Source organism: Paramormyrops kingsleyae, chromosome 9, assembly GCF_048594095.1.
Source record: "Paramormyrops kingsleyae isolate MSU_618 chromosome 9, PKINGS_0.4, whole genome shotgun sequence".
In the NCBI taxonomy this organism is placed as follows: domain Eukaryota; kingdom Metazoa; phylum Chordata; class Actinopteri; order Osteoglossiformes; family Mormyridae; genus Paramormyrops; species Paramormyrops kingsleyae.
Genome location: NC_132805.1, coordinates 4738252 through 4757535, shown reverse-complemented (window position 1 = coordinate 4757535; position 19284 = coordinate 4738252). Strand labels below are relative to the sequence as shown.

At 41.5% G+C, this 19284-nt stretch overlaps 1 protein-coding gene across 1 annotated transcript; it reads left to right on the top strand.

The window, feature by feature from the left end:
* The first annotated feature begins 9727 nt into the window (after positions 1–9727).
* rhbg (Rh family B glycoprotein) lies at positions 9728–18296 on the top strand. Its single transcript, XM_023801494.2, has 10 exons — positions 9728–10012; positions 12884–13070; positions 13791–13941; positions 14134–14281; positions 14439–14605; positions 15502–15639; positions 15980–16113; positions 16336–16457; positions 16950–17023; positions 17538–18296. The coding sequence occupies exons 1-10, from the start codon at positions 9823–9825 to the stop codon at positions 17613–17615; spliced, it is 1389 nt and encodes a 462-aa protein (XP_023657262.1). The 5' UTR covers positions 9728–9822; the 3' UTR covers positions 17616–18296.
* The last annotated feature ends 988 nt before the right edge of the window (positions 18297–19284 follow it).

Sequence of the window (19284 nt, the reverse complement as noted above, 5' to 3'; positions counted from 1 at the left end):
CTTTGATTAATCTAGAACAGGGGTGTCAAACTCTGCCCTGAACCTTTTTGGGTTTCCCCTCATTTAACACATCCGATTCACCTCCTTGTGCTAATTACCACACAGCTCCTCAGCTGAATCATTTGTGGTGGAACAGGGAAAGAACTAAGCCACACAGGCCTCCGGCCCCCCAGGACTGGAGTTTGACACCCCTGATCTACAAACATTGCTGGGCTTCTCTCAGTGCCTTGATGATTTGCTTGCAGTTATGTTATACAGCCATCTAGTGGATATCGCCTGAGTTATTTTTCAGTGACGAATATTTCTCAGAAATGAATACCCCAGTCATGGGTGGTGTGTGTGTGTGGGGGGGGGGGGGGCTGGGAAATGAATGAAAGCTCAGATGTGATGGTTTATTGGGGGTGAAGGAAGGAGTAGGCCGATGGGCAGGGAGGCAATTACACTGCAACACAGTGGGAAAATAGTGCAGTGTGAAGAGCTGTCCTGGGGAGGGCATCACTGGCGGCCTGAAGAGAGCTTTTCCGTTAGGAGGTTCTACTCCTGCACCTCCCCGGACTCCCTTCATCCAGAAGTGCTGCCTGTGGGTGATTCTCCTGATCTGCTGCCGTCTGCATGTCGTCAGCATTCCTCCCAGCGCTCTTGCCAGGCTGATTAAATACTGATGCCCACTGGCGATGTGGCGCCGACCCAAAGCAAGTGGAGTGGTGCTACTGCAGAATGGGTGGGTGTATACTGGCACACAGTATACAGCTGATGTAAACTTGATAACAATATCTGTTATGGAATTAAATGGACTGAGTTAACTACTACTATTTTTTGTGCATGTCTGTGGTTATGTTGTTAGTATTTCGGTTTAAGCTGCATCTAGAATCAGCTTATAGAATCTTGTAATATGTTTGTACTGGACAAAACTAAGGATCGAAAGACAACGTATTGTGTTTTTAAGCACTTAATCTGTACCATAAGTCCAAAAATATGTGGACACCCGTTTGCCCAACATCTCTTTCTGAAATCAATGTTATTAACATGAAGGAGGTCCACTCTTTGTTGCCATGATAGCCTCTGTCCTTCGGGGGGGGGGGGGGGGGGGGCTTTCCATTAGATGGTGGAACATTACTGGTGGGGGCACTCAGTGTATCCCGTCCCTGCTGAAGTACGTCGCTTCGGTTAAAAACATCAGACACATGAGTATTATGTATCGTAAATGTATTTGTTGCCAGTCAGACTGGTGTTGATGTTGCACTTTTTGGTGCCAAGTGGAGAGTCACCAACCTTTTCTGCACAACCACCCATTCTGCTATAATTATTATTGTATTTTTTTCAGGAGATTGCGTGACTTAAATTTGCACAACAATGGGTGTTGGTTAATTAGGCAGTTCCTCTAATCCACTAGGGTGTCCACGTGCTTTTTGTCACAAGATACCTTGATTTATTCAATACATAAAAGCTTTGGTTTCTTTGAATATTGTCATTGCAGTTCAGATTCCAGTAACTATGCAGATCCAACTTGATTCATCCTTTATTAAGTTGAACTGGGGAATCTTGATCTTTATAGGAATAAACATGTTGTTGTATAATAATAAACATTACAAACAATGATTTGTCTGGAGACATCTACCCCACAATATAGTACGAGTCAAAAGTCTACACACACATGGTAATAAGTGCAGGACTGGAAGCACGTTACTTTTATCATTATTTCTTCAAAGTCGCTCATTTAAAGTAATTATATTTTGGTGCTTAAAACATAAGAACATAAGAAATTTACAAACGAGAGGAGGCCATTCGGGCCATCAAGCTCGTTTGGGGAGAACTTAACTAATAGCTCAGAGTTGTTAAAATCTTATCTAGCTCTGATTTAAAGGAACCCAGGGTTTTAGCTTCCACTACACTAGCAGGAAGACTATTCCATACTCTAACTACACGCTGTGTAAAGAAGTGCTTCCTCAAATTTGTTTTAAAATGTTCTCCCGCTAATTTCCACTTATGGCCACGAGTTCTAGTATTTAGACTAATATTGAAATAGTCATTTGGCTGAACAGCATCCAGACCCATTAGAATCTTATAGACCTGCATCATATCCCCTCTTAGTCTCCTTTGCTCAAGGCTAAACAGATTCAGCTCAGCTAACCTCTCCTCATAAGACATTCCTCTAAGACCAGGAATCATTCTTGTAGCTCTTCATTGCACCTTTTCTAAGGCAGCAATGTCCTTCTTGAGGTATGGTGACCAAACCTGCACACAGTATTCTAGGTGGGGTCTAAAGAGGTTGTAAAGAACACGTATCTGTCCTTAAGCCTGTCAGATTCCAAATGGCAGATCTGTCAAGCTTCTCCCATAGGTGAGGCTAATTCCTCACTCTATGGGAAATGCCAACGGCAACTGCAGCTGGAAGCCATAAACATCTGGGGGGTTTTTTTCTTCCTTTCCTGCAGCTGATTAATGGCTGAACAGAAAAAAGTGAAACAACTGGAAAATCAGTCACCATAGAGATATGCACCTACAAGTAGAGACAGAAACATTTCAGGGAGAAACGCTCAGTGACTAAATAAACCTCGTTTTTACATTTGTATTTACATTACTTTTGCATTGGCTTACATTGTGAAAAGAAGCACTCATCTGCAGTCCGAGTTTCCCTAAGAATAACACGGGGTGACATTCAGAGTTTTTTTTTTTTTTTGCACAGGTGTCTTACCTTCATGGAATGTTGAGTTTAGAGGAACATTTGGCCACATTCAGTCGTGTGACTTGTTTTTAATACCTGCACCTTTGGACTGTTTTGGCGAGTGACAGAGTTCATCGATGTGTGACTGTGTTGATAGTGTCTGAAAGCTGCTCTCCTATATGGACAGAAACGTCTATGACATCCCATTCAGATAGCCTTTTAGCATATCGCTCCTTTCAAAATAACATAACACTTCATATTTTCTGTTTGCGTATGGCTATTACTTTATAAAAATAGGACGTAAATCTACAAGTTTGACATGGTAAGAAATGGTCATTGTCTGAAATCTCGAAGGTCCTATTGGTGCTTTTTTTCTATACGTGTCCATGTTTGGTGTCGTTATGCAATTGTTTCAGTTAGCTGACAGCTTTAATGATACAGATGCATATTACAACCATCTCTGGAATCTGGAAACTGCTCCCCGATTAAGATCGATACTATTGTAGTAAATCATGTTCAGATCTACCTAGTTAACACATGATGGATAGTTATGTCATGATGAATTAAGTTAAACTGAAACCCTTCGGAAAATAAATATAAGTCATTTTCAGACTTAGCAAATGTGGATTCATCGCTGTCTTTTTCACTGGTGCGAAAAAACGTGATGGCTAAACAGAGATCCTCATTTTGAACTAATGAAACGGCTAATCTGGGGCGGCATGGTGGTGCAGTGATCAGCACTGTCGCCTCACCCCTCTGGGATCTGGGTTCGAGTCTCTGCCAGGGTTCCGTGTGTGGAGTTTGCATGTTCTCCTTGTGCCATCATGGGGTTTCCTCTGGGTATTGTGGGTTCTCCCCTCAGTCCAAAATCATACTGCGGCTGATTGGAGTTGCAAGATTATGGAAGTGTCCTGCAATGTGCTTGCCCCCCATCCTGGGTTGTTTTCTGCCTGCTCCACACCCCCTCTGCAACTCCCAAACAGTATAAGTGTTTGCAGAAAATGCATGAAACAGCTAATGATCATGACGGCGACAGAATGTTCTGAGTATATGATTAGAATAGAATAAAAGACAATAGATTTGCATTGATAAATTAAAATATTTATCGTATCAGTCTTTAAGTATGTGCCTCCACATGTGACTGTCAGCCCACAGATACGGATCATAGCGAGGAATGTAGATATACCGCTCACCCTGTGGGCCAGATCGTACACTTCGGAATAATAACGACATTGGTCACAAGTCTCGAAATGCTAACTAGCACCCCATTAACGAAACGTTTACCTGGAACCCTGCAAACCACCAACCTTTTGTTTGTTTTTTTTATCTGTGCAGTATTTCTCTGTCGCTTAGAGTTTCTGATACAGTTATGAGTGTCAGGTTGACAAAAATCTGGAGTGGAATCAAATATTTTTATTTTCACTGCATGGAAACTATATGCAAAGTTTTGGTATTTTGAGTTGCATAACCTGCAGGCTGCGGCTTGCCATGGGGAATCAGGTTTGGCCTTTTGAAGGCTATAGTTAGTTTGGATAGCTGTGTCCTCAGGCTAACCCCTCACCTCCCTCTTGTCCCAGCAGAGGTGCCTGATCGTCAGATTGTCTTATCTGTGGAGTCTCGGAGACTCGCGGGAGATGACGCGATACGGCCGTTTCATAGCAAATGATCGCACGCATTTTAGTATCAGTGGAATGGTACGATTGACCGAAAATGGGCTTTATCATTATCTGAATGTGACAGTACGTTAAAAAAAAAATCATTTCAGCTGATTGGCTGGGAGTGCACCATGCTCTGCATCAAGTGGCAGATCTTCAGTTGTTCGGTTTCCTGGCACCCATCAGATTTATACAATACACAAAAAAACCAGTATAACTGACTTTTGCTATAAATTGAACTCTGCTAATACTGCGGATCTTTGGTTTGCTACAAAGTGTCAGCTTTTTGGCTTATTCAGGAATAGTTCATTTTATTGTGTTTTTTATTTTGTATTTTTTCGTAATGCAATGCCCAGATCTTTGTAGTACTAACACCATGCATTTGACATACGTCAATGGATTAAGTTCACCATAGAGTATCAAAATCTATAAACTTAATTTATGTGACATTTTAATAGGAGTCTGTTGCACCTTCAAAAGGCACCTCCTTAAATTCAGAGATGGGTTTGGAATGTAATTCATATATATATATATATATATATATATATATATATATATATATATATATATATATGTAGCATCCTATTGGACAAAGCATCATTTCAAAAAACAACCCAAAGATATATTTTTAGGCCTATATGTTATTGTAGCCTGTATCTTTTAACATCTCCAGTGTTCGTCTCCACATATTTGGGTTTGAATGCTCTCTGATGCCAGGCTCAGATATGTAACTACTGTGGTGACACATTTCTCCTGACGGATTTACACATTTACCTTAACTGGAAACTCAGGGTCTGAAAAACTGTACTTTGTGTTTGAAGAAGGACCCGAGAGAGTGCAGTCACCGTCTACTGACTTGCACAAACAGATCCCAGTTACACAAGTACTCATCCGGGTTTACGTTAATGACACATTGTTGTGGAAAAAAAGAGCTAAAATTTGTGAGGACTGCTTGAGATTATTTATATTAAAAGTCACATTATGACAAATACCTCTACATACATTAGGTTTAACAGAGAAGCGTAGGTTGCATTACGATTCAATTAAAAAAAATTCACTTCCACACAGATGCACGCATTGACACGCTATGGCCAGTTTAAAGATGCCAATTAACCTGCCTGTCTGTGGTCTATGGGGGGGGGGGGGACCTAAACATCATGAGGAGACCTTGAAACATCACATCACAGAGTAAACTTCAAACCCCAACCCTCAATGCTCTACCCCTTTTAAGCCTTTGTCACTTTTAAATTAGGAATGACTAAAAATGATAACATTTGTTATTCAGTTTTGAGGAAAGCAGCAGGTTTTACATCCTGCATGCTTCGGCTGGATTCTGTCTGGCACTGTAAAATAATTGTGGTAGAATTGCACGAACCTCACATTTTCTACTTGGAAAATGTGATTTTAAGCAATTATCTGCTGAAATACTTGTTAAAGCAGTATTGACCAGGGCCGGGTCTGAGGGGTGGGGGATAACAGGTATATTTTCATGGGCCCCCATTCCACAGTCAGCAAAGGGGACCCATTTCATCAGGGGCCCCAGAATTCCTTGCTACTCCCCGGGTGGTGACATATTGTTTCATGTGTGACACTACAATGCAGTGTTGTATTGAAATAATTACTGTAGTTTGGCCTTTCATGTGATTACTTTATATTTTAAAGCATGTTTTTTTTTCTTTTTACTTACCCTTTGTCCACTGCATACCCATGCGAAAAACCTCTTCGGTTGAAAATAGTAGTGATTTGTGAAACTTGAGTTAAGTCATAGGTACAATTGTTCATAATTATATGTTGTTAATAAAATAATTACTTTTGCAAAATATGCTTTGTTAAATCACTAGTGTAAATCCTTAATAGGTATTGAAACAAATCAGTAACATTTTAATGGTTTTGCAAAACATAAGCGACATTGCAGAAAATGTTTTGGGCTACATTTTGAAAAGGGTGATTTCTGGAAGTGAGTGTGACCTCAGATCAGGCCTTAAATAAATATTATATGGGGCTGATAAAACATGAAGTTTATTTTTCTTATTTTCCTTAGGCACCCAGTGACTTCTTTAGCTTCTGTTTGGCAAACCACTGGTCCCACCAGTCAGTCATGATCTTGAAGACATTCATAGTAAAAGTGCCCCCCCGCCCCCCAGCCCTTTAGCAAAATAGTCCATCGACATTCGGTAGTTCCCCAGATTAATTACTTTGTAAAACTGGCTCCCACTGTACAAAAGGCTGGAGGCCATTGGTGTAAACTGCTTTAAGTTATGGTTAGGCACTTTGTAGATGAATGTGAAGACTTCTTGTGGTCTGCAGTGATTTTTACTTATGTATTATTGTAGTACTTCATTGCTCTCCATTGCTCATTAAAGTTATACATTAAGCTAAAATCGTGGGTGTTTAAAATGTATCTGGTGATTCAGCTGGTTCCAGTACAGGTCCACACTGCAAGCCAAGTAAACACACTGCATGCAGGTGGGATGGATCCTTTGCAGTCCGTGTTCCGCATGACTAGCCCTACCCCATCTCCGCATGCTGCTCTGAAAGGATCGATGCGTCGCATTCCTTGCAGCTTCATCTGCACCCCCGATCAAAATACAGCCAGTCACCCATCACTTCAGATGGCTCCACCCACCCGCAAGGTATCTCGCGAACACCTGAAATTCTTCAAAGCATAACACCCGTGTGTGTTCCTGCTCTAAAGCTAAAGACACTGGCGCTTTAGCTAGATAAGAAGTGGTGGTGAATGATGTTTGCAGCCTGGTCTCACGGGAACCAGATTTGCAGGAACTTGCTCTTTGTGGGCCCCTCGCCCCCCCCCCCACGCACACACACACACCCACCCACACACACACACACATACAATTCTCCCCCGTGACCACAGACAATTACTCAACTCATCGTCGTATTCGCACCATTTATGTACGTTCCATTCATTTCCATTTTCACAGAGGTGTGCAAACAAGCCTCGCATGTCATAATCCCTGACACCAAATTGCCATTGCTGTCAAGTCTCCCGTTTTGGCTGGGAAACTACCGTATTTTACCCCTCTTTCCTGCCGTCCTCCCGTATTAGTATTTTCCCGTAAATCTCCCGTATTATAATATCAAACTGAACTGTCAGTAGCCTCGCAAGAACTGCCACCTGCAGTAGCCTGCAGGTCATTTACAACATTAACCAGGTCATAAATGCGGAGGTTAAAATGGCAATGCTGTGTGCCAAAAACAACGTTACTTTCACCTTCTGTGACGACTTCAACAAGGATACAACGTCTGCAACAAATCTGTATAATAATTCATTAGTGAATGCCAGAGAGCCACATGAGTGAACATGAGAAAATGTGTAATGAAAATAAAATGTAAATGACAAGTGGTTATTTTAGATTTCTTGTACACCTGTCTTAAAATGTAAGGGATACTGGAGCTTGGTTGGGGTGGTGGGATGGCTCGCGGTGGGTGGCGGAAAATTTCCCTTATTTTCAAATCCAAAAATTGACAGGTATGGCAAATTGCAAATACTACCACACAAAGGCAGAATGGCATATTTTATCAAAATTTGGTCTTTTAGGCTATGATTTATCTTATACCAAAATATCTTAGTTTGACTATGAAAACGGAAGAAAACGGAGTGTAACTACAAAGGCCACATTAAAGCAGGGGCCAAACAGCCTTCTTCTCCGTTTCAATTTCAGGGCATTATGTCTATTTCCTTGGTTGGCATGATATCTGTCACTGGGACAGTACCATGCTCCCCTGTGCGGAGGGGGGGCTGCCTGGGGGTGTCTGACAGCTTCCCTTTTTGCATGAACTGTTGAGAGTGAACCTGAGCTTTAAAGGTACTGAGTTGCCCCTTTTTTAACCTTTCAGCACCAGCCCCCCCCCCCCCCCCCCCCAGGGAGTCTCTGCACAGCCCTGTCCCTTGCAGCAACTCCGCACTTGATCATAACGTTAATTTAAACCTATACTTGATATTGGGTCGTGACTGAGCTGACATGGTAACAATCGTGTTGCGGTTCAAAAAAGGTTGAGAACCCCGGCTGTGGTGAATAATGTCTGTAGTGAATCTTTGTATACACATACATATTCTTGAATTTTAAATTTTAAGGGAGATTTAATTCTGCAAAACCCTGTAGTGCAAACTTTCTTTTGTCCTGTTTAATTTCACAAACAGTCGCACCTACCTTTGCAAAGCACCCAGCATGACTAATGTGCCAGCTCAGTGGCTCAGTAGCCTGTGGGTAGGACCGTGTCTTCATACTTTCATTGTGATCAGTTTGATTCTTGGTTCTTCCCTTTGCTTGTGAAATTTACACCTTTGCCGGGAACTCCCGTCTCTTCCCCCACTCAGAAAATGCATGCAGATTAGGTGGATTACTTTTCGTAAACTGCTCTTAGTGAGCAATTGTGCGTGCAGCCTCGACTAACCCCAAATAAGGGGTGTACCCTACCTTTTGCCCTATGGTCCTTAAAATACGCCCTAGGCATGCCGGCATGACTGTACACTCTCGGACTCTGTGATCTTAAAATTTTGGTCATCTGAACAGCCCCTCCGGTTTGTCGGAATGATGCCAGTTATTATGTGCTCTCTCTCTCTCAATATAGATAAATAACTAATAAACTATAAATATATAAATATATAGTTTATTTATATTGAGAGAAAGAGAGAGAGAGAGCACACACATAATATATATATATAATATATATTTTGGGCACTAAATGTCACCCACAATGTGATAAAAACCTGTAATATTGACGTTGTGGGGACCATTTTTCAACTCCCACAAAGATCTGAAAATACAATAAAAAAAACTAAAAATGCCAAGAGTCTCGTGTTTTGTTTGGTTACGTATGGTTAAGGATGGGGCTGGGTAGGGGTTAAGGTTTCCCCATAGAAATTAATGGGGAGTCCCCGCAAAGATATAATTACAAACCTGTGTGTGTGTGCGTGTGTGTGTATGATTATATAATACATTCATTCATTCATCTTCACTTCAATATCACATTTTCTGGAGCCTATTCAGGAGACAATGGCAGCAATGTGGGGAATAACTCAGGATGGGGTCATCATCCCATCAGAGGGCACACATGGTATAATCCTACGCTACAGACATCAGCCGCCCATTTATAACCGGCAACAGGGTGAGTAGCTCAATTTCTTATGAATTCTTACACTGTAAATGTTGTTATATCATAGTTTGGGAATATGAATCTTTTATCTACTAAAAAGGGAATGTGATATATAAATTAGAAACAAAATGCACATTCTCAATGAAGAAAAGAGAACATTTTGAACATTTACACTCCATAGTCCACCTTAAAAAACGTTAAAGCAGGTGAAGGAGGGACAGACATCCTCTGTCACTCCCCATCGGCCAAATTAGGCTGGAGGCGTGAACTTCCAGAGAAATGTTTAACATTCATTAAGATCCACATTGAGCAGTTTACTCTGTCACACTCAGTGGAGCTGCGAGGCTGTTCTGGTCCTGGCATTAAAGGTGACAGCAAAGAGATATGGCTGTCCATGAGACCAGCATGCGGCTGAAGCTGCCCATCGTCTGCATCATCCTGGAGGTGATCCTCATCATCCTGTTTGCTGTGCTGGTGACCTACGATGACGACACGGACGCCAGGAAGTGGCACAAAGAGCTGAAAGCCAACAGAACCACCAACTATGAAAACGACTTCTACTACCGTTACCCAAGTGAGTAAGTTAGGGTACCGGCCGGGACGGCGGCTCCTAATCCTGGCCCTGGGAACCACCTGGGTGTGGGTTTCAGACCGAAACACTAATTTTGTGTTCCTAAATGGATATTGAATGTTTTTAAATATTAATCAGTAACTTAAGAATAATTAATAACTAATCTGAAGGCTAAGTAACAACCAATTCAGTCACTATTATTATGCAAGATGAACACAAAAAGAATATAAAAAGCACGTTTTTATCTTTACAAACGCGTTACTAAAATGAGTGAACGATTGTCAAAGTTGTGGATTATGTCACAATATCTAAAGAATTCAGTCAGTAGCCATGTCGAGTTCATTTAGTAGGAGGGATGTAAGAAAAGAGAAGCATGTCCACCGGTGTTGGACCAGGATCTGCTTAGGAGGAGAAAGTGGTGGATCAGGTTTGCCCAGAAAAGGTGTGAGGTAATACGTGGTTTAAAGGAATGAAATGATGAAAATCATTTGAATTGCTCCTTTCTAAATGGCCTGTAAATGTAGTGAAGATTTACACAAGGTTTAAGGTCTTTGATTTCACTGTGGTTTTGGTATAATTGTAATTAGTAAATTGCATATCATTTATGTTACCCATCCTTCCATCCTGTTGCATAAAATTACTCTGAATGTCCCAGAAAGCAAACCTACTGTACATTTGATTTTCTCAGTCTGCTCATTCGGACAGTGTTTCAACCAGCGGAACTACTAAGATCCTGATGTTGTGCCATGTGTGTTGTGGGGTGGCACTTCTATAGGCTGGTATGCTCAGCTTTCGCAACACTGATTCTGAAACACGCCCCGTAGCTACGGCATCTAAATAGCTAAGCTTCTGTTCATCAGGTTGTGAAGCTTTGCCTATTGTGTATGACATATGTTTATGGAGAGCACTGATGAATACAGGATATTGTATACCAACAATACCACAGCATAGCACAGCCTAGTGAAAAGTGCCTTTTTGGTGAAATAATTTTATAGCACAATCTGCCTTTATTAGCATTAATCCGTGTAATATGTGGCTTCACCAGTTCTACAGTCCTAATTCAGTGATGAGCAAAGTCATTAGACATCAAGAAAGTTTTTTCGCTCACTTTACTTTCAAAATTGTATCGCTTATACTTTGGATTCTTACTGATTGAAACAAAATTAATTGTTTAATGGTCCCTTCAATTAAAAATGCCTGCTAAGGGTCCGAATTGACGTGATTGATCCAGTCGGTCTTTTCTGTCTGTCGTATAACTTGCTGCTAGATGATGGCAGTTACACCGTAATTAGGCAGGAAAATGTGCAGGAATCATTGTCAGGTGATTGTGAACATCACAAGAATACATAAATTTTCAGTGTCTGTTGTTGAAAACGGAGTAAAATCTGTAACCCCCCCCCCCACCCGCAACAGTTCCCTTTTACAGTAAAAATGCATTTAGTATATAACTGGATTCTGCTTCTGGACACAGTGGAATTCCACCTTAACTGTCATTCCACGTTAAGAGGGGGCAGGACAGACGAATAGTGGGTGTGTCTGAAATGCAGTGTGTTGAAAGTTCAGCTGCGCCTCACTCTCTCTTCGTTGCTGTAATATGTGCTGGCATGGAGAGAGATTCCTATGTGGGCTTTTGCCCAGGTTCATGCAGGCTTTCGGGGTGGATGAGGGGTCTGAATGTACAACCATGTGAATTCCCTGGGTGACTGACAAAGGCTTTGGGATGTGCTCGCCGTTACGGTCCATGGATGAGAAGAGAAGCAGTGGGGGAAGCGAGTGGGGGACAGTTTAGATTACGCTGATACACGAAAGAATGTCATGCTGGCCAATCCTAAGAAAATACATGCTAGTATGATATATTCCTCAAGAATCCCCCATAACATGCTATGATTTTCATTCAGGCAAGACATAGCCAAGCAGTAGTTATGCTAGCATCCCGTAAGTGCATCATTATACTGTGTGGGCCTGTCATAAATGTGGGCTAAAGAACCAGACTATCTGGGACAGCGCAGTTGAAGCATGTCTGGCACAATCAGTGCCTGCTGTCCCAATGGCCGGTTGCCAGGCAACAATACTGGGAAAAATTGTTTACTATCGGGAGGCCATAAACGCACCTAATTGGAGAATTGAAAATTAATAGATTGAGAAAATAAAAAGGAGGAAAGCTCGTTATGTATTTTGCTGGCTCCCAGACTCACTAGAGTACAGACCAGTGGATTTGAAGCTTAAAACTAAATAAAAAGACTGCTGTCAAATAAAGTAACCATTTTTATTATTAAATAAAAGTCCCCCAGTCAAGCGTTCCATGCTTAGAGGTGTGCTAATATGGAAAATTTGACCGAGACCAGTAACCAGTAACCATGGGCTGTAAAATAAACGTTGTGTCCTGTTTTGAGGCAATATGGGATGCAATTTGTCACATATTTTCGGACCATGCTATCGGTCCCCCACTGCACCCCTCCTCAGCTCATTATCAGGGACCCAGGGGGGGGGCATCCTTAATTGATTCGGAATGATAGTGGTAACTGTACCTCTCTCCGAAATCCGTCATCCTGCCTAAAGAAAACGACAGATCGTACAGCAATGCAATCATGTCCGATGTGTTAAGACCCTCCCCCCACACACTGACACCCATAGACACACACACGCACACACACACACACACACACACACACAACCTTGACCAAAACAGACAGTCAGAGGATAGATGAATGGATGTTGTATAATGTTAATGGAACAATGCCAGATATAGTGGTGTGCCAGTCCTGTTTCAGGTATTGCCAGTCGATATATTAAGAATATGGTATGTGCCACACAAATGTAAATATATATAAGATACATTTTCATATGTGTGTGTGTGTGTGTGTGTGTCTTTAGGCTTCCAGGACGTGCATGTGATGATCTTCATCGGCTTCGGCTTCCTCATGACCTTCCTGCAGCGCTACGGCTTCAGCAGCGTGGGCTTCAACTTCCTGATCGCCGCCTTCTCCCTGCAGTGGGCCACGCTCATGCAGGGCTTCCTCCACGGCATGCACCACGGCAAGATTCACATCGGGGTGGAGAGGTGCGAGCCAAGTCTCCGCACACGGGACGGCAGCCACGTGTTCAAGATACGTGTGCTTCAGGGCCATAATGACACACTGGCACATTTAAAAGTGACACACATGACTAATTAGATTCAGTACTGTGCAAAACTTTTAGGCAGACAAAGAAAATTTTGTTGAAACTGGTTTGGGTACGAGACTCTCCCCAGGTCCCCATGTTATGAAATTTCAGCTTTATGAAGGGTAAATATTTTTCACTTTCGGTACATTATCATTTAGGTATTGATTGTCCAAACAAGGTGTACAAGTGGGTGAGTTCAACAAATACATGGATATATTGCATGGTAACTGCAGGTACAGGGGTGACTATACAATTTAAATATGAGCTGCCTAACCTTTTGCATAGTACTGCACATGTAAAGTGATAGATGAGTACCCTTGCATAATGGTTGGGAGAATTAACAAATGATCAATGTGACTGTATCAGATATTACACGCATATCCACACATGTGCTCTGCATGTATCTCTCTGCCAGCAGGCCTGCTGCTACTGATCAGCCTCTCAGGAAATATATTCCTTAGAAGCTACTGTCATGCAGCACCTATACTGGAAGGTCTTGGATATATATTGCAGACATGATGCAGTTTCGATATTTTGAATGTTGCCGGGAGACCTTTGACCGCAGTTGATTAGACACTTTAAGTTAGGGTGACATGCTATGTTTTTTTTTTCCTTGCAGCATGATCAACGCGGACTTCTGCACCGGTTCTGTCTTGATCTCCTTCGGAGCTGTGCTAGGAAAGACCAGTCCAGTACAGCTGCTGATAATGGCTGTGTTTGAAGTAACACTCTTTGCCATTAATGAATTCATTATCCTCTCTGTCCTGGAGGTGAGTGGACCTGTAAACTCAGTTCTTGCATTTCTTTTCTATCGAATGACTAAACCTTCCAAAGACGCCATACACATCTGTTTCTTCATTCCATTTGTGCTATCTTTCAGTTGACTGATATTTATAAGTATTGGAATACAGATAAGCATTCGAATGGATAAAAATCTGTGTACACATTGATCTCCTCGCTAGGCAAAAGATGCGGGAGGCTCCATGACGATCCACACATTCGGTGCCTACTTTGGGCTGGTTGTTGCCCGGGTGCTCTATCGCCCCCAGCTGCACAAGAGCAAGCACAAAAATGGTTCAGTTTACCATTCAGATCTTTTTGCCATGATTGGTGAGTTGCATTCTTTGATTCCAACTAATCGCTGTTACTTAACGGGCCATATTTTGCGTATCCATCTTAATCTCTGAATAATCTCTGAATGTAAATATACAGCACTGTAAATGTGGAGATCATGGGTCAGTGACCAATAGTGTTTGACTCCACACAGGTACGATCTTCCTCTGGATGTTCTGGCCCAGCTTTAATTCGGCCGTCACGGAACACGGAGACGATCAGCACCGCACCGCCATGAACACCTACTACTCCTTGGCCTCGTGCACACTGGCCACCTTCGGCATCTCCGCACTGGTCAACAATGAAGGCAAGCTGGACATGGTGAGGAGCAGTGGCATAAGGTTCAGGAGTAAAAACAACACTATCGATTATCAATGTCTCAGCTATTACTGGTAAATGTTGTGCTTTTTGGTGTTGCATATATCTGAGCCTTTAGAGGAAAATGGTCCCACAAATACAACGTGATTCTGAAAAATGGCTTAGTCAAGTCTTTATATTAATTAAAACTAGTTTTTATAATTTATGCATAGGATCCGGGTTGGGATGGTTGAAATGTAATAGGTTACACATCTAACAAATGTTTATAACTGGGCAAGAAAGCTGAAAAGTCCAAATGGCTTTTCTGACCTGCATCATCTGGAAATACGCCAAAAAAGGCATTTCTGCATGATGAAAGGATCCATTGCAACAAAATGAATCTTATACAGTATTCTACATATAAGCTTTTTACCAAAAACTATTTATTTGGATGTAACCCCTTTGTCATCACCATATTTTGATTAGTAACTATAATTACTATTACATATTACATATTTTATTCTCAGTAACTGTAAAGGATTGCGATTACATTTATTTTGTAATCATGTAACGCCATTACATGGAACTAGTGATTCCTGAACACTGCATATGATGTATTTCTTTCACAGTAATTATGATTAAGCAAATAAATCATCATCCAAAATTCATGCTAATTTGTCAAAGGGACTGTGCATGTTTGCCGTCCTTCCTTGGCTAAGTCAGAAACAGTAGTGGTTATTGTTTACCATATACTTTTTTACTTCCCGAGTTGCTTGTCAGAAACAGCATATATATCAGTAATAGCATTTCCATGGGGTCAAATGAACATAAAAATCACCATCCTAACTGTAATTGGCACCATTACCATAAACACTGTTGTAAATGTTCACTCTGAAATGAACCGCCGCTTCCCCTGCCAGGTTCACATCCAGAATGCAGCACTCGCGGGAGGCGTGGCCGTGGGCACCGCCGGCGAGATGATGCTGACGCCTTTCGGCTCTATGATTGTGGGCTTCCTGGCTGGAACCATTTCCACCCTGGGCTTCAAGTTTCTGACGGTAAAGAGGAAGCCTGAACTTCTAAATACGTGTACATCGCTTCAGGAGCGTGCAGACAAATCTAGTCCTATGTCTTCAGGTGGAGTGACATCTGTAACTTCACGCATATTAATCAACTTCAGTCTTAATGATTAACTTTCCTGACCTTTAGAATCAGCACATTCAGGGTGACTGGGATTTTATGTTTCAGTCGAAGCAGTTCTTTACTCTGCTAGATTTATTCTCCAGCTATTTCTGCCCCTGCACTTACGCTGCTTGGCCAAAATAAAGTGACTCCTACAGTCAGGAGACCTTTTATCATGGACTCAAGTGGCTGTTTCTGCTCTCGCATCTTATTCAGCCCATATTGGAGGAGAAGCTGCGCATTCAGGACACCTGCGGAGTTCACAACCTCCACGGCATGCCAGGCATCCTGGGAGCCATTGTGGGGGCAATCACTGCCTCTGTGGCATCTACGAATGTCTACGGTGATGGGTAAGAGTGCAGACTTCCTAGGCATCTCATTGGCTCATGTGACTGCATTGTTTCACACTGCACATTACCATGTAACATACCCCAGTGGGTATAGAGAGCCTCCTGAAACACTGGACCTCAGATAATGTATGAAAATGTACGGTTCGGAACACACCAATGCTGCCTTTTGGACTGTTGGTTTGTGGGAATCACAGCTCACTTGACAGTCTGCCGTTTCCACAGAATGAAGGACGTGTTCCCTAACATCGCAGAAGGTACCTTCACACCCTCTGGGCAAGGTGTGCGACAGGCCATCTCCCTGGCAGTTACGCTGGGCTTCGCAGGCGTGGGAGGGGTGATCGTGGGTAAGTCAGAGAGCGGCACCGACGTGCTCACTTCCAGTCAGATCGCCATTCATTTGAATCTGTTCTAATGAGCTCAGCCGTAATAAGTTGACGTTTTCGAGTTTTACTGACACGTGCTCTGAGGAATTCAGTGAAACTCATGCTACAGTTTCAGGGTAAGCCGTTGGGGAGGGGACAAACAGCAGTACAAGACAGTGCAGGACAAAACAGTGCAATATCGGGATGAGTAGCAAAAAAGTAGAGGAATGCATGGGTTTGTGGTAACATTATGCCTAATGTTTAGAAGTGGTGGCCATATACAATAACAGAGCAAGTTGCATGTGTAAAGACCCTTAAGGAAACATAAAGTAGGAAGAGAGCAAGTTACTGTATAGTGTGTGACCATGCGATGGCGCTATTTCATTTATGTCTTGTATACAGTCCTTTAACCTTGAGCATACTGTACGTGACTATGTGTGCATATCATGAAGAAGAAGCTTATTTTGCCCGTAGGTTTCATTCTGAAGTTGCCCTGTCTTGGGTCACCTCCTGACACCATATGCTTTGAAGACAACATCTACTGGGAGGTATTTTTTATTCCATGTGTTTCCTGTGGCTGGAATAATATCTTAACATAAAACGTTATTTTGGCCTAGATGGCATAATTTACTCAAACGAAAAAAAAACACGAGTTATCGATACTCTAAACCAAAGTGTCGATCACCTTACGTCAACATCTAGATGCAAGAGAAAACCACCAATTCAATCAACTGCTTAAAAGCTTTAATAAAACCACAAGCAAAATTGTTTGAAGCTTTATGAGCTGATCTGCAATACACAATTAGTCCACTTGGTGGCAGGTTTACAAAGGCCACCAAACTCATTTTGGAGAGAAATATAGATATACATTGAATTATTATTATCATTAATCCATAGAAGCATTTCTTAAACTGATTATTATTGTTGTTGTTTTGTTGTTGTTGTTGTTTACATATGGGTAATTGTGATGTATTATTATACGTAGCTAACAAAACTTATGAATTGTAATTTTAGGAGTGGGAGTTGAATATTTTATGTTTTTTGACCTTCTCTGTCGTCCAGGTGCCAGGAGATGAGGAATCCCACCAGGAACTGGCTCAGGTGCAGCAGGGGGACGTGGTCAGTCCACTCAATGGCTGAGCATCACAACAGGTCACCCCTAGTTCACCCATCTTATTCTTTGCCGAAACGTTTACAGCAGCTCAGATCTGGTCTTCCCCTGCTAAGATCTTCTGTCAGTGGGCCTACTACTCAACTGCGTGAATTTCCTGTGTGTATGTCTATGTATGTCTGTACATAGTTTTTAAAAGTCATGCTAGATTTAGTTTTTTATGTGGAATTATTTGTATGGTCTGTTTTTGCCATTGTCTGACCAGATTTAACGCTGATATTTTTGTGGTGCTGGAGATGTAATAGCATTTGCATTTATTCATGTTTTAGATAATCAAATATACATATTTCTCTACATCCTTCATATAAATACATATATATAATACTGGTTATACTACCAATATGTTCCTAAGAATAAATAAATATCAAGGATAAGAAACAATACTTTTATTATTAAATATAACCACCAGATGGCGTCTCAATGTCAAGGTGCTCCTTTTTAAAAAGTGGCTTTTTGGTGACGATCCGCCTTGCACTTATACTGTCGTGCATAGAGGTTGTTTTTTTTTTCCTTTTTCTTAATATGATAATATGCCAAAAGTGTTCGGCAGTCATGGAAATAGGTTTAATAAACATGAAAAAAAAAATAAAAACCAAAAATCTTATTTTCCTTCTGGAACTTTAAATAAATTGTGAATTTGTAATATTTTACTCACCTATCAAAGTTCGTTTTATATGCATGCTATTTAAAAACACAAATATGACAAATTTACATGTTGTTTTGCTTTGTCTAGGCTGATTCAACTTAATCATTAAGCAGTTTTATCTAATTCCAGTAGCCTGATAAAATATGAAATTTTACGTATGTACTGAAATGTACTGATACCGCTTTTGACAGGTTCACAAATTTTGCATAATTTTCATATATGGCTGCATATTATGCATATTAACTTTGTCTACTTACCCAAACTGCAAATATCCACAGCTTACCTGACATACATATCCAATCATTACGAAATCATAAATAAGAGATTTCAAATAAAGGGATTTAAATACATTTTTTATTATTATTTTCAGACATGGATATGATCAAAGTAAATCTAAGAAACATATGTTGACTCTTTGTGATATCATTTTTTTTTTCTATCTGCACAGTCAGACTGAACATTTTACAGTCACATGCGATTAAATTTGTCACACGAGATAAGTATCAAATAAAGAATCCTCCTGTCTTATTCATAAAATCAAAGAAGAGGGCCGAGAGTCTGCTCCCTGGGGGGTCACTGGTTCCTGGCATAGAGCAGCCCTCCTCTCTCCTGTGGGTCAGTTGTAATAAGATTAAAGATTAGCTTTGACAGGGCCTCCACTGCTGGCTACACACACTCCTCTGTCAGCCTGAAAGGAGCCTGGCTAACACAGGTCAGTAATCACGTGCAGGAGCGTTGCTAAAGATTTTGGGCCCCATGAAAGCACATCATATCAGGCCCCCCAGTCCAGACCAATCCGGTTATTTAAAAAAAATGTAGGGGCCCTTGGAATACTCCTAATTCCCCCCCCCCCCCCACAGCACCCCTGATCGCGTAACACGATGACATTTTCACGTTACATACAAGATTCAATTCAAGAATTTAATTCTTTATTGCCATTGAACTTGACAGCACAATAAAACTGAGTTAGCAACTTCCTAGGCAGTGCAAGC

What these genes read in the sequence shown, in the direction of transcription:
- rhbg (XM_023801494.2), top strand. Translation starts at nt 9,823, where the DNA reads ATGGCTGTCCATGAGACCAGCATGCGGCTGAAGCTGCCCATCGTCTGC. An exon ending in ACGAATGTCTACGGTGATGG is followed by an intron (nt 16,114 to 16,335) that starts GTAAGAGTGCAG and finishes CCGTTTCCACAG; the next exon opens with AATGAAGGACGTGTTCCCTA. An exon ending in CGTGGGAGGGGTGATCGTGG is followed by an intron (nt 16,458 to 16,949) that starts GTAAGTCAGAGA and finishes TTTTGCCCGTAG; the next exon opens with GTTTCATTCTGAAGTTGCCC.